General features: G+C 36.7%; 1 protein-coding gene across 1 annotated transcript in view; it reads right to left on the reverse strand.

The window, feature by feature from the left end:
* znrf3 (zinc and ring finger 3) overlaps positions 1-14657 on the reverse strand; it is a 75462-nt gene that overhangs the window by 9201 nt on the left and 51604 nt on the right. The window contains exon 4 of the mRNA XM_051894157.1: positions 298-372. Coding sequence (XP_051750117.1) covers positions 298-372 — 75 coding nt within the window. The remainder of the gene's footprint in view (positions 1-297; positions 373-14657) is intronic.

Here is a 14657-nt window from a genome sequence, read left to right on the forward strand (position 1 = left end):
GTGTAAATGAACGGCCAAAACGAATAAAAAGTTTTTAGTTGAAAACGTTGTGTATATGGCCCCTGAGCCTGAAATTATCTACAAAAGCTTGGCATAATTAACTAAATGTTTAGTCACATTCCACATCCATTTATAATAACGGATCCAATTAACATTTATGTTTTCATACATTATGCATGTAATGCACAGGTGTTACTCTAGAAAATGCTAATATCAAAACTGGATGTTTTGCTGATAAAGATCAAATTAGGTTGAAGTTGTAATGACATTCAGCACACTGATGTTACAGACACTCACCTGGTCGATGGCATCTGGATTTTCAGAGACGTCAAAGATGACAGCTGTGGCCCCCCTCTGAACGGCTCTCTTCGCCTGTGAGGATGGTGACAAAGAAAAAAAAAGTTCTCATCTAAAAGTGGCAATGCAGTGCTGAAAGTAAACAGTGGAAAAAAGAACAAAGTATTATTTATATACAGTGTTATTTTGGTATTATTTATATACTAGTACTCGTATTATACTAGTATTTATTAATATTTGATATTAGCTTTTATTTTGATATGTTCATTTTTTATTTTCATTTTAGTTTAAGTTTCAGTAATTTTATAATGTGCTTTTGTAATTTTATTTATTAGTTTTTTATATTTCTATTTTATTTTTAATTCAGTTTTAGAAGTAATTTTAGTACTTCAAATTTTAAAAAATTCAGTTTTTTTTTTTTTTTTAGTTTTTCGAACTAATATTTAGATTTTATTTAAATTACCAATTACTTTTAATAGTTTGTTTTCATTTTAGTTAACTGTAACAACACTGGTAATTACTGCATTTATAGGAAAAGACAACAATTCAAAATACAAGAAACCGTAAGACCGCAAACCAAATGCTTAAATTAGGAGCAACAGTAGGCTCCACATCAAAGTTTTTCTTAATTTAAAAGATTTGGATTCATTTAAAAGCAGCCCATTTTTAAAAACACACTGCAGTAATGTGACTCTTTTCTTGAGGCTTAAGTAAATATTTCCACACCATGTTAAATGTTCACCTGTTTCTCTCCCAACCAATAGAGGTCACTCTTACACTTCAGCTAGATGGCTCACATGAGTCAGTATGCAGTACTTTGTACTCAGAAGTACTTTGTGATGATTACAGTGGCTTTCTGTACATAACTGCAGTTCAAAGCTTTGATCAATGCGTTTAGTTGTGCTATCATTGCTTCATTTGTTCACCAATTTATTGCCATCTTGAAGTTCATTGTTTTATTATTTTAATAGATGATCAACATCACATAGCCAGAATCGCATTTTGTTTACACACTGACGTCTGGGTATGTTCCAACTCCTCTCATGTGAAAGAGAAAAGAACAGGCTGAAACAAAAAAAGGAAAATAAAGAGATCAAAGCGACAATGCGCAGCTCTATAACTCTGTTATCAGAGTAGCAAAGGGATGGCACCCTTCCAAGCCCAAGGCATTCTGGGTACTATGAGAGAAAGCATGGCCTCTCCACACACTGCCTGTGTGCTTATGCATGTCTGTGAGAGTGTGTGTGGTAAAGACATTGCCAGTGACTGTTCAGCAAACAATACATGTACCCGCAGTGAAAGTGATTTCTCTCGAAGTCTCACGTAAAAGGTCTGAACGAGAAAGTTGGTTTAGGTCGGGATTTCGTAGCTAGAAAAGCAAAAAATTACAGAGCGTATGATGATCTAAGAGTATTTCTCAACTTTTTTTGGTCCACCACAGCACAATCAGTAATTAAAATACCCGCTCATTAACACCAAACCGTACATATTTCTTATAACTATACAGACAGACAGATTTTCTGTTTTAGAGGTTTAAAAAAGCAAAATCTAACTAAACCCTAGCTGAAAGTTGACAGTTGACATTAACCATGTAATTTTGTATTTTGATGTCTACCACACAACGATGAGTCTAGTGATGTGGTAAGCTGATCTTGCTAAATAGTAACTTACAAGTCCAAATAAAATAAAACATTGGAATATTGTTAAAAATGTTGACGGCAACATTCATTATCAAATCTCAAATGTTTTCTCAACACGAGCCGCACTGAATCCCACAGGAAAATGACAGTGAAACCAATTCCCATTCTGACTTCTGTTAAAGCTTGAGCAAGAAAGTGCAAGAGAACAAAAACAACCCAGAGAAAACTCATGGGACTGCAGGCGTATAGTACGGAGGGGTTGGGTGAGAGGTTATGCAGCAATATTACCACACTCAAATTCAAAATGAAAGGACAAAGCAAACATTTTTTTTGCACATTGACTGAACAGTAAAATAAAATAAAATAAAAAAGGCATTGTAAGAGGTAAGCCACACAATATTCTTATTTCATTTTTGGCAATATTTTATTATGCCCAAAGACATACTTTACGGTCTTTGATGAGATGTCATTTTCATTTAAAAGTGAATATGCTCAGTAAACATTGGAATGAGGAAGACATGAGAGAATCCAATGGAATTCATTGGATGCTGGATGAGGGAACACCTTGAGAGATGAAAACGAAGTGGAAGTTAATGACTGTTTATGTCTTGTCAACATTTCGATTCACACTACCGTTTAGCTGATTGACTGATCCAAAGGAATGCGGAAACAGATTGAACTCTTTCGCTTTACCTTGTTTGTTTCACATCAATGTGCTTCGAACGGTTCAGCTGTGTTTCGGCTCTTTTGAAGATGGCAATTTCAGTTAATTATTAATAGCGCTTGATAAAAGAGTTTTAGGAGTAAAATGAGGGGTTAGAAAGAGGGGTGGCTGACTGAAAGAATGAGAGAGAGAGAGAGAGAGAGAGAGAGAGAGAGAGAGAGAACGTGTGGAACAGGCCAGAAGAAAGAGACATGGAATCTACTTTGAGCAAGTGCTGCGATGTAACAACTTGCCTAACAACAGCAAAAAAAAAGCTTCTTAAGACAAACCAAAGACCACCACACAACCTCCCTCCCACACACACACACACACACACACACACACACACACCTTGTTCAGGTGTCCTGCACACAATGGCCACCAGCAGTGTTGAGGAATCCACTTTGAAACTGTAGCTACTCATTTTGAATAAGTAGTTAGCTACACTATAAGCTACTTACAAAAAGTAGCTAACTACATTAAAGCTACTTAAGGGGATACACAATCTTTTTAAATATAAAACTATCTGAAAATATCATTTATAATTTGATAAGCAGAGTCATACAGTATTTTTCTGGTGCATTGAAAAGTGTTTTGTATGAAAGGCAAAGTTTCCTCAACATTTGACTAATGAATTTCCATGACTGTTTTGGTCATTAAAAACATTTTTTTGTGTTCCAGTCTATTGAACAGATACATTTACACTAAATGCAACTAATTTTTTATAATTAAGAAGACTTAAAATACTGCACAAGGATTTGTGCACACTGTGTAGAGACTGAAATACGTGAATCCTTTTTATGGAACCATCCAAACAAACAATTCATTCATCAGAATTAACTGACCAGACATTATGGCTGGATTCCGCGATTCCATCTGCATAAGAAGGTAATATTACTGTACCTTTACTGTAGTAAAAATAAATTATATTGGATTCAAAATATATAGTTGAAATTGCAATGAACTTACAGTATGATTGCTAGAAAGCACTACATCTTGCACAAAAGTGACTGATCTCCAGGTGGGCTACAATCAATTTATAGACTCTTGAAGCAATCATCTCTCCAATTTTTCTGCAATTTTTCCTCTCGATTTCTCCTCCTCACCCCTTTTTATATTTCAGCAATCCTACACACTCACTCACTCACTCTGCATTGCTATAATTAAAGTAATTAAGTCCTCAGAAAGCAAAGCTTTGCCGTTACACTGTAATTTCAGGTTGCCTTCTGGCCGTTGGGATTCCTCAAAGATAAAGGCATACTTTCCTCTTTTAGAGTTTACTAACATGTGGTACGATTTTTTTTTTTTTTAAATCACCCTTCATCTTCTCTGAAAGTGCCAAGACATTACTTAGGCAAGTCCTAGATTCTTCAAGGGAAAAAAATGGAAATAACGCAAAAAAAAAAAAAAAAAAAAAAAAGGGAAAATAAAATAAGTATCCAAGTCAGCAAAGTACAAAACTTTGCCTACTTGGTTTCTCACAGTCTCTTCACTACTTTGCCAGGGCTACACTTAACACGAAAATCCAAACACACTTAGCTTAAGTTTACACTGAGGTCCTTACTAGAACCACAGCACTTAACGCTAAATAGACAGGCTAGAAGCTGCTCTTTTGCGTTCATTTTAGGTTTTATTTCTGCTGTTGACTTGCGTCAATGCACAGGTTGAAAAGCAAAGAGTAAAAGAAGAATTTTACATACAATTTACCTACAAATGTTAGGAAAACTAAATAAAAACACCCACAAAGGTGCCTTTATTGACTGCCTGAGGTTACCTTCCTTACAAACAAAACTACTAGGGTACCAAGTTGCAGTACAGTACACGCTTAAAAATAAAGGTTCCAAAAGGAGGTTTTTCACAGCGATGCCATAGAAAAACCATTTTTGGGTCCTCAAACAAACTTTCAATGAACAGTTCTTAAAAGAACCTTTTTTTTTCTTATTGTGAAAAACAACTGAATAATCTAAAGAACCTTTTTCCACTATAAAGATTTTTTTTGTGGAATGGTTCCGTGGAAGTTAAAAGTTCATGGAACTATAGATGTCAAAAGACTCCACATAAAAACAATTTCCCCCCTTAAAAATGTAACAGTAAGCGTACAAATATTACATTTCAATATCACTGAGGTAAAGTACAAATTATATACAATACATATGGTTAAGGAGCAAAATTGCTCAAACATTTTACACCACTGCAAAAAGTACTGTGGTAATAATATGTTAATGATATCTGACGGCATTGCATTCAGATCGATCACTATATTGTTCTATAATATGTTACTCCAAAGTATTGTAGAGAATACCTTGGAATTATCATTATGCATGTCAAAAAAGGTACTTTTTTGTTAATTACTGTTGTACCATTTATTTGTATGTTTGTTACCATGGTAAGCAGTTTAACACATTCTCTATATCGCACCAAAACGTAGCCTACTTCTTAGAAGCTGCATAAATGCGCCACACAAAACTTGCTGGAACCCTTAACTAGAACACACTTACGGGTTAATATTTGTCTTATGGACAAAAGAGTCCATTAAGCAACAATGGTTGAATTTTACAGCAACCATGAGTACAGAGTGTTACAATTTAAAACAATTTTTATGGGTGAAAAATGTTTATGAAGCTTGTAAAAGTCATGTAGTAACACAAATCACAGCACAAACCTAGTGCTAAATTAAACTTCCTTTCTCTCAGCAACTCTGCCTGGAAGTACATATAAAATCATTCAAAACAAACAAGGCATCTGGACAGGAAAATAGCTTTGTTTTCATTTCTAGATTTGATTTAATAATTATTTAAATGTTCTCCTTCATTCATTTACACTAATAGTTTATTAAAGTTATAAACATGCACTACTATTCAAGTCCTTTATTCTCTAAAGGCTGCATTTATTTTATCAAAAGTCTAGTCAAAACAGTAATATTATGAAACGGTATTACAATTTAAAATAACTATTTGCTATTTTTATTTATTATAAGATGTAATTTATTCCTGTGATGCAAAGCTGAATTTTCAGCATCATTACTCCAGTCTTCAGTGTCACATGATCCTCCGGAAATCATTCTAAAATGCTGATCTTGTGTACAAGAAACATTTCTTATTATTATCAATGTTAAAATACTGCTTATTTTTTTTTTTTTTTTGTGGAAACAGCTATTTTTCTATCCAAAGTTGTGAATTTACCTTGTGTTTCCATCCAGTGAGTCGAAGAGAACAAAATCGTCACTTCCTGATAAACTGGTGCTAAATATCACTAAGAAAAATGGAAGATGCTGCAGTAGAAGCCACTGTATATAATAATTTCCATATACAATAAATTACTTGCGCCTCAGAGCGCGCAGACAAAACATAATAAACGCTGTCATGTTATTATGCATTCATTCAGATGCCTAGTGTTTGTGATCACAATCGTGTGAGGCGCTTCTGGGAGGGAATTATACCACTTTAACGACAGACTTTGCTCAGGCATTACAGAATGACAGCATTTCAGATGCTGTGCAACGAGATCGGTCCACTGGTTGGTCCAGTTATGCCGTCCCTCAAAGTCATGTCTTTTTTGATGCGCACCAAGAAATTTACTCGGTAAAAGTGTTTCCATTGTAGTTTATGCGCACGTTTTCATAACGCATGCAAAAATGTATCCAACTCAGTTTTTTATGCACATTTTCAGAATTTATGCGTGTTTCCATTCAGCAATTTTTTTTTATGTGATATCCCAAAATGCGCATAAAAATAGGTGGATGGAAACACACAGCGAATGAACAATATCCAATATGCAACTGTACTAAGTGTCAGCATGCACATCTTAAAAGTAAATCAGCAAGTAAGAATTTCTATAAGGAATAAAATGTATGCACACCCAAAAATTATTTATTCACAAGCATCCTTGATCATCACAGAAAAAGTCTAAAATTCCCTGACTTCTCTGTCACTTATTAAACTGCTCACATCACTTAGAGTTCATGCAGGAGCAGTAAACTAGTTTCGACGTGACTGAACTACTGCAAACAGATGGACACCTCTGAGACCAAAGTCACTGAAGTTTGATCTAAAGCTTGCCTTTACTTTAAATTGACATGTATTTTAGAGCATTCTCTCTAAAGATGAGAGGTAAATAGGTCTTAATAACATGCCATCACATAGCCAATGGTTATTTACTGAAAAACAGGTCTTGATTTTGGCCCGGTCCGTGGACGCAGCGACCTAACTGAGATGCCAGTCTCATCGGAGGCCCCTGTTAAGTAGTGCAGAACTAATATAGGATAATTTGAGGGAAGGCACCAGAAGACCCTGGACTACAGGTCAGCTTCTTGTTCAGACCTGTTCTGAGTTCAGTTTCATGCTGTAAGCAATAACAGTTTGAAGGACTGAAAAGATAAGTCTCGGTTCAGGTAAGTGGTATAGATTGGGCTAAATAACTTCAAAACCTTATAATGACATAATGCTTTTTACAGCTAATTAACAATGTTTTATGAAGCTGTTTCACAGAGGGAACATTCACCTGTTAATTAGCCAACTTTAGGGGTGTGCTGCTTATAAAATGCACACGCTAGTTCAGGTGAATAAAGCTGCTATTCATTTAGTTTACTGCTAGTTTGACTCACTGGATTACATCAATTCAAAAATAAATCCAAATTTCTTTTCATCCTGCGCAATGCATTGATTTCTTCAAAAATCGCCATACCATCAACCTTTTTATAACCAGTCAGCCTTTCACTTTCTCTCCTCTAACAAAATCTCTCATCACTCCCAGCTCCTGTTGCATAACCAGAAAATACACTTGCGCTTGATGCGTGTATGTGTGTGTGTGTGTGCGAGGGGCACCTAGCAAAGGGACTGACAAATGCAAGGCTCTGTAACTGTGCATCCAAAGAATAACTCACAGAACAGAAAGACTGGTGTTTCATGTTTCCTGCAACTCACAAATGGACATAACATTTACTTCTAAACAGGGCTTGACATTAAAGGATTAATTCACTTTCAAATGAAAATTACCCCAAGCTTTACTCACCCTCAAGCCAAATGACTTTCTTCTTTCTGATGAACACAATCGGAGATATTTTAATAAACATCCTGACACATCTGAGATTTATAATGGCAGTGAGTGGGACCAACGAGTATGAGCTGAAGAAAGTGCATCCATCCACATCCATCCATCATAAACGTGTACTCCACACAGCTCCGGGGGGTTAATAAAGGCCTTCTGAAGCGAAGCGATGCGTTTGTGTACGAAGTTACAAAGAAAGTGTAAACTGGCGTCCCGTCAGTTAAGCTTTTTCTGTATGTTGAATAGGGAAGGCGTAGGACGTAGCAAAAGCTTTTTGAACTGCAAGAGTTTTACATTTTCTTCGTACGTTGAATACGGAAGGTGGTCTGGCAGAAGCTAAATATTTTACTTCATAACTTGTTAAATATGAATTATTGTGGAGTAAACGTGTGGAGTACACGTTTATGATGGATGGATGTGGATGGAAGCACTTTCTTCAGCTCATACTCATTAACCCTGTTCACTGCCATTATAAAGCTTGGATGCGTCAGGATATTTATTAATATATCTCCAATTGTGTTCATCAGAAAGAAGGTCATATACACCTAGGGTGGCTTGAGGGTAAAGCTTGGGCTAATTTTCATTTGAAAGTGAACTAATCCTTTAACTTTTTTGCTCACCAGCCACTTTAGCTAGTGGTTTTCCAAAGTTACTAGCCACTCAGCATTTTTGGATGGATGGATGGATGGATGGATAGATGGGAATACTACTTTGCCTTCACATTCAGATAACAGACAGACTTAGCAGTCTATACTTACTAAGTCCATTGAACTGGTTATAAACCCTATTTTCCAGTCTCTAAAACTCCATATTTCACTAGCATATTAGTTCTTGTGGATGTGGATTTCTTCCCATTCAACAACAGCTACATGTGGATGTATTAAATCAAATGGTGTTGATTTGGAAGAACTAAATGTTCCTCTCCAGATGATACCCACTAGATCTATCAGCGGCGCCTCAATGACAAGACACAATGACGACGAGGCTGGTGATGTCATTGGACGTTCTGTGGGAGAATCTCTGTTCATTATTTCATCATTAATAGAATGAACTCCAGCTTTGGTTCCCAGCTACGGCAGCAACTTCCTGAGGGGTCGTAAAATTGCCCTCTTCTCCATTTATCATTCTCAAGGCTCTTTTCCCCCCCTCTTTCCTTTCCCTGCACTCAACGATCAGTCAAAAAACGCAGCCACTAATTTAAAGCCCATCGGCTTCCCGCTAACTCTGGTGACTGCAAACCCTGCGCCTCAGGATGGACAACCGCTAATTAAATTTCCCCCTCTTTTTTTTTTTTTTGCTTTCCTCTCACTCTCTTTTTGGGTGTATGTTTTGTTTTTATACCGGTTTTCCAGCCTTAACCATGCACAGGAAAAGTAAACAATCCTGTCTTTTCTTTCTCCTCTCCATACCAAATTTGAGGTAAGGTATGTTGCAAGAGTTTTGAAAGAAAACACATTTTAAGGCAAGTTTAAAGTCAATGTGAATTACTGTTTATAACCCACTGTACTTACGTAATCTGATAAATTTCTGAGTAAACAAGATAGTCACCAAGAAACAATTTTCGATTGGAGTTATCCAATGATTGAACTGACTGAATAAAAAAAAATGTGGAAAAAGCTCAAATTCAGCCAGACCGAATTATAGTTTATTAAAACAATGCCTAAATAACTGTTTGGCTACTGTTTAACCATCAAACAGTTAACCCATTTTGATTAAAGAGTATGAATATAATAAATATTATGCATATACATTTATTTATGATTATTTGCAATAATATGTGAGTTTATGAATCATTCACAATAAGACCACAAAATCGATATCAAAAAGGTCCAAACAAAAAGAAACTTTTTATATAAAGAGTAGCGTTTGAAATGCTGTCATCACAGATTTGCCAGCATAGCCTATCCTTGTAGATGTACAGGGGAAAAGTGAAGCTAATTGCAATTCTGAGAGGCTCAACAATGTCACGTACACCATTCAGAAACTTTCTTTTAAATGGATGTGAAACTCTCTTGCTCAGTACAGTGGAGCATTCAGAGCTTTCACCAAAGAAGTCATTATTAAGTAAGTGTGCTGTGGATTCCCTGTCAATGATAACTCAATCCAGGCGCGTTTAGATTTAATAAGGGTACCACAGCACGAGGCAAACAAACACACGCATAAGTTATCTTTAATAAAGTTAACACTGCAGGGAGACACTCTGCTGACACTGTCTTAAGACAATCAGACACAAAGGGCTGCCCAGGGTCACAGAGAGTTTAAAAATGTGGCTTCCCAAAGAGGTCAGCATCTACATCTACACTAGAACTATGCTAAAAATCTGCCTACAAAATCTTTTTATTGTAGTCATTCCACTAAAATAAAATTACACACAAATGAATTACCACAGAACCCAAACAAAAGTCATGACCAAGATGTCAATATTAAAATAAAATGAACCAAATGCATTCACACATTACCTTCTTAATAAGTTGGCATGGTAATGCTAGATTGTGCTAAAATACTATTTTTACTGTTTTATTTATGGCTTATTATTTGATTTTACAGATAAATAAAGTCATTATCTGCTAAACCAACCATGTCATTGAGACCCTATTTATATTATTTTCAATAATATTATTTTTATTATATTATTATTAGACATTAAGTCTAATAATAACAATGGTGAGGATACTACTACTACTACTACTACTAATTAGACCACAAAGTGATATAAATAAAAATGGGTTAAGGATTTATTATATATATATATATATACATACATACACATACATATGCATGCATAATAGTAATCATCCTTTTTATACACATTATGTACATACATATTATTCATTATGCTTCTCAGTCATATATACATGCAAGTAGGCAGTTAATCGATGTGTTAATTATTCATTAAATGAAATGCAACTGATTTGGTTCTCTGATTGAAGAGTGTCAGCCAGCGTGGAGTCAGAGCTGCTTGTGCACTGCGGTGAATGAGGGCAGCTGAATGCGAATGACTTTAATTAAAGGAGCATGAGCTCTCTGCCTTCATACCTCTCTAATCTAACCTTCCCTTGAAGTGGCTCTCTGTGTGTGGGGTATATTTGAGCTAAGCTTCGTGTGTGTGTGTGTGTGTGTGTGTGTGTGTGTGTGTGTGTGTGTGTGTGTGTGTGTGTGTGTGTGTGTGTGTGTGTCAGCGAGGGAGACACTTTGTGTGTGTGTGTCTGCGTCTTTGTAATGGGATCTGCATTTGGCGAGCTGCGTTTCTCCCCGGGCAAACAGAACAGCAGGTTTAGACTCAGCCTATACAAGACCACAACGACTTTCCAGCACTTAGATTAACCCTTGCAGCAGGGGGATTTACCAGAAGACTTCAATGATTTAGAGCAGGGGGGCAGTACTTTGATACAAGCACAAAAAACGAGGTGTCTCTCTTTCAATGAACGAAGAAATCTGATGGAAACTCCTCGCTTCCTCTCACACGTTCATTCCGTTATTTCCACCTCAGCCTCTCATTCATTCATCTTTCTCAAGGCTGTTCTGAGAGCAGGAAACAGGAGAAGAACTCTCCCTCTTGCTCTATTGTCCCTTCTACTCCAGAGAGCTGTAATTCAACCACCCACAATCCCTCCCTGCGCTCACACGTCTCACACTTTAACAAGCGTATCTTTACCTGACACACAAGCCGGTGGCTTCGTGCACCTGAGGCTACCAGGTGTGTTAGCCAGTCCCGTTCTCAGTTTCCTACCTTCAGTTCCCCCCTGCCACAGGAAAGACAAATCACACATGAGATCTGTTTAACATCTCAATTGTTTCTCCTAGATGGCAATGAGATTAAATGGAGTGCAAATGGAGACTTAAGGCTCCTGCAGAGATTCCCAGAGGCCCTAGTAATCTCACACGTCCCATCTAGAGTTTCAGAAGAGATCTCGGTATCACGAACCATGCTCAAATTTGCAAAGCTACTAATGTCTGCAAGATTCTGCAAAACTATTTCTCATCAAATTCTTCCAAGACCAAATTATCCGAGCTATGCTGTCCACATTCGTTTTTATAGCTCTATATTTTTATGACAGCAATTAGCTTCTGTTTTATTTCTCCTCAGGAATTTTAGGAGAAACATCTGAGACAAAGTTACAAGGATAGTTCACTCATCATTTACTTTCTTATGGAAGCTTGTTTCCACCATGGAATAAAACAATTTAAAGGATAATTGCGATTTTTTTCTCTCACAATTCAGACTTTTTTTCTCATAATTGCGAGATATAAACATAATTGTGAGTTATAAAGTCAGAATTGAGGGATATAAACTCGCAATTGTGAGAAAAAAAATATAGATATAAACTCGCAATTCCGACTTCTCGAAATTGCGAGATTATGTCTTACTTATCTGACTTCTCACAATTCTGACTTTCTCGCAATTGCGAGTTTATATATAGTAATTCTGACTTCTTTTCTCAGAATTGTGAGATAAAAACTCGCAATTACCTTTTTTTTCCCCCCATTGGCAGAAACAAGCTTCCATACTTTCTCATATTTTTTCTGTGAAATTAGGGAAAAAAAAAAAAAAAAAAAAAAAAAAAAATTATATATTATATATATATATAATTTTATTTTATTTATTTTTTTAAATGTCTTATTTTCATAATGAAATTCAATGAGATCCAATGTTGTTTTGGACCCCATTGACTTCCATTGTCTGAAACATGCTTCAAAATATCTTTTGAGTTCCACTGAAGAAAGTAAGTCATACATGTTGGGATTGGGAATGACAGAGAAAGTAATTTTCGGTTTTGGTTTAACTATCCCTTTAAAGAAGTTAATTAGCAAATCAAGCAAAGTAAGAGTTCATCAAATATCGTCAACAAAAGCTCATTGTAGCTGTGTTAATAAATCTGCTCAAAGTGATCATGTCTCTTCAGAAGACTTAAATCAAATAGTTTGATTCATATGGATCTCTTTTATGATCTCTTTATGAACTTTTTGAAGTTTTGGTGGAATGGACTATCAATGGAGGGACAGAAATCTTTGAGATTTAGGTAAAAACACCTTCATTTGTGTTTCAACAAAAGTTTGAACAAAAGGCTTATGGGTTTGAAACAACATGAGGGTGAGTAACTGATGACAGAATTTTCATTTTTGGGTGAATCGGAGAGTCATCCTTTAATTCTTAAACAAGTAAAGGTTTTTATAACCCATTTTACTTCAGTAATGTGAAGCATTTCTGAGTGAAACAGGACATTGAACCAGAAAATAAATGGACAGGAGTGCGCTCAATTTTTAGAACAAGTCAATTTTGATTTCAAGCTACACAAAAAATGTCCTCTAGGCTGTTTTTTCTGCATCTTTTTCTATCCTCTCCCTCACTCCTTTTCCCTCGCCCCCCTCTGTCAAGTCCTCAACTTCCTCTCAATTAGCAGGTGTGCTAAAGCTTTCTTCTCCCTTCTCTCTTTCTGTAGCCCTCCAAGTCACTCACAGCTGACCCCCTTACACAAGCCCTCCTCACACGCACATACGCACACACACACAGATACCACCCCCCTCCGGAGTATAAAAGAGTCTTAAAACTTGGGATGGAACTTAATCCATGAAAGGAAAAGCGAAAAGAGAAAAGAAAAAAAAAAAAGCCCGCCAAGTGGCCCGGCCCATCCCAGCATGGCACAGCGTTCAAAGAGAAACACACACATACTATTACCGCATCTGGCAGACACAACATTACATGCTCTGTTCGCCGCAACACCCTAAAGTGACGCGCTTTGCGTATTCCGCTCCATTCATTTTGGAAGGGCAGCCTGGAAAAATCCACAGGTGATGTGCGAAGTCTTTGATTTTCATTCTCTTGTAAACACTAAAACAAAATACTTCCTGGGGGAGCTCTTTGAACTGAGATACCACCATGACATTTTCTCTGGCGGCTTATCCGTCTCCCTCTCTTGCGCACTCTCGTTCCCCTCCTTTCGCTTTTCCTCGAGCTCTTGTCTTAAGCTCCCCGGGTTTCTTTTCTTCTATCTTTAAAAAGAGGGCCAGGACTGTGAAGTCTAATAATGGTCATTTTGCCTCCCATTGAAGGCTGGGTAATTCTGCCAGGCCTCGGTTCACTTTGAAACACATGACACAGGGAGCTTCCCAGTGGCCATGGCAACTCACTCAGTGGGTTCCAAAGCCATGATTTCATACTTGTGGAGGGACAGAAACCTGCCGGCCAATCGGAAGAGGCTCCGCCCACTGGGAGAGAACCTTTGACACCAAGCAAAGGAAAACCCAGTGAGATAATATCAGCAAGTTGAGGCATACACAAACATAAAAGAGAAACCCCAGAGCTAGGGCCCCATCAGCACTCGGCGCTTCAAAAACGCCAACCGTCCCCCTCGCCCCACCCGTTCCTGCTACTTCTGGATGTTGTGTGTGTGCGCGCATGTTAATAATGAATGAGTTTTCATTAAAACCCAATACGTCACAATCAAAAGACATACATTAAAGGAATAGTTCACCCAAAAATTTAAATTTTACCTGTTCTAAACCTGTGTATGAATTTCTTTCTTTGCTGAACACAAAAAAGAAGATATTTTGAAGAATATGGGTAAACAAACAGTTGATGACTTCCATATAAGGGGAAAAAAAAAAAATACTATCAATAGGGCCCATCAACTGTTTGTTTACTGACATTTTTTTTTCCATATAATGAAAATCAGTGAGATCCAATGTTGTTTTGGAGCCCATTGACTTTAATTGTAAGAAACATGCTTCAAAACATCATTTGAGTGCCACTGAAGTCAGTCATACATATTGGTAGCGACATGAAAGTAATTTTTGGCTCTTGTTTTTGGTTTAACTATCCCTTTAGAGAAGTTAATTCACACATAAAGGAGAGTTCATCAAATACTGTCAACAGAAGCTCAATGTCGGGGCATTGATCAATGTTTATGTGAGTAAAAGCAAAAAATAAATCTGTTAAACTACAAAAGACTAAAGACTATTAAAGATGGGAT

Source organism: Ctenopharyngodon idella, chromosome 5, assembly GCF_019924925.1.
Source record: "Ctenopharyngodon idella isolate HZGC_01 chromosome 5, HZGC01, whole genome shotgun sequence".
In the NCBI taxonomy this organism is placed as follows: domain Eukaryota; kingdom Metazoa; phylum Chordata; class Actinopteri; order Cypriniformes; family Xenocyprididae; genus Ctenopharyngodon; species Ctenopharyngodon idella.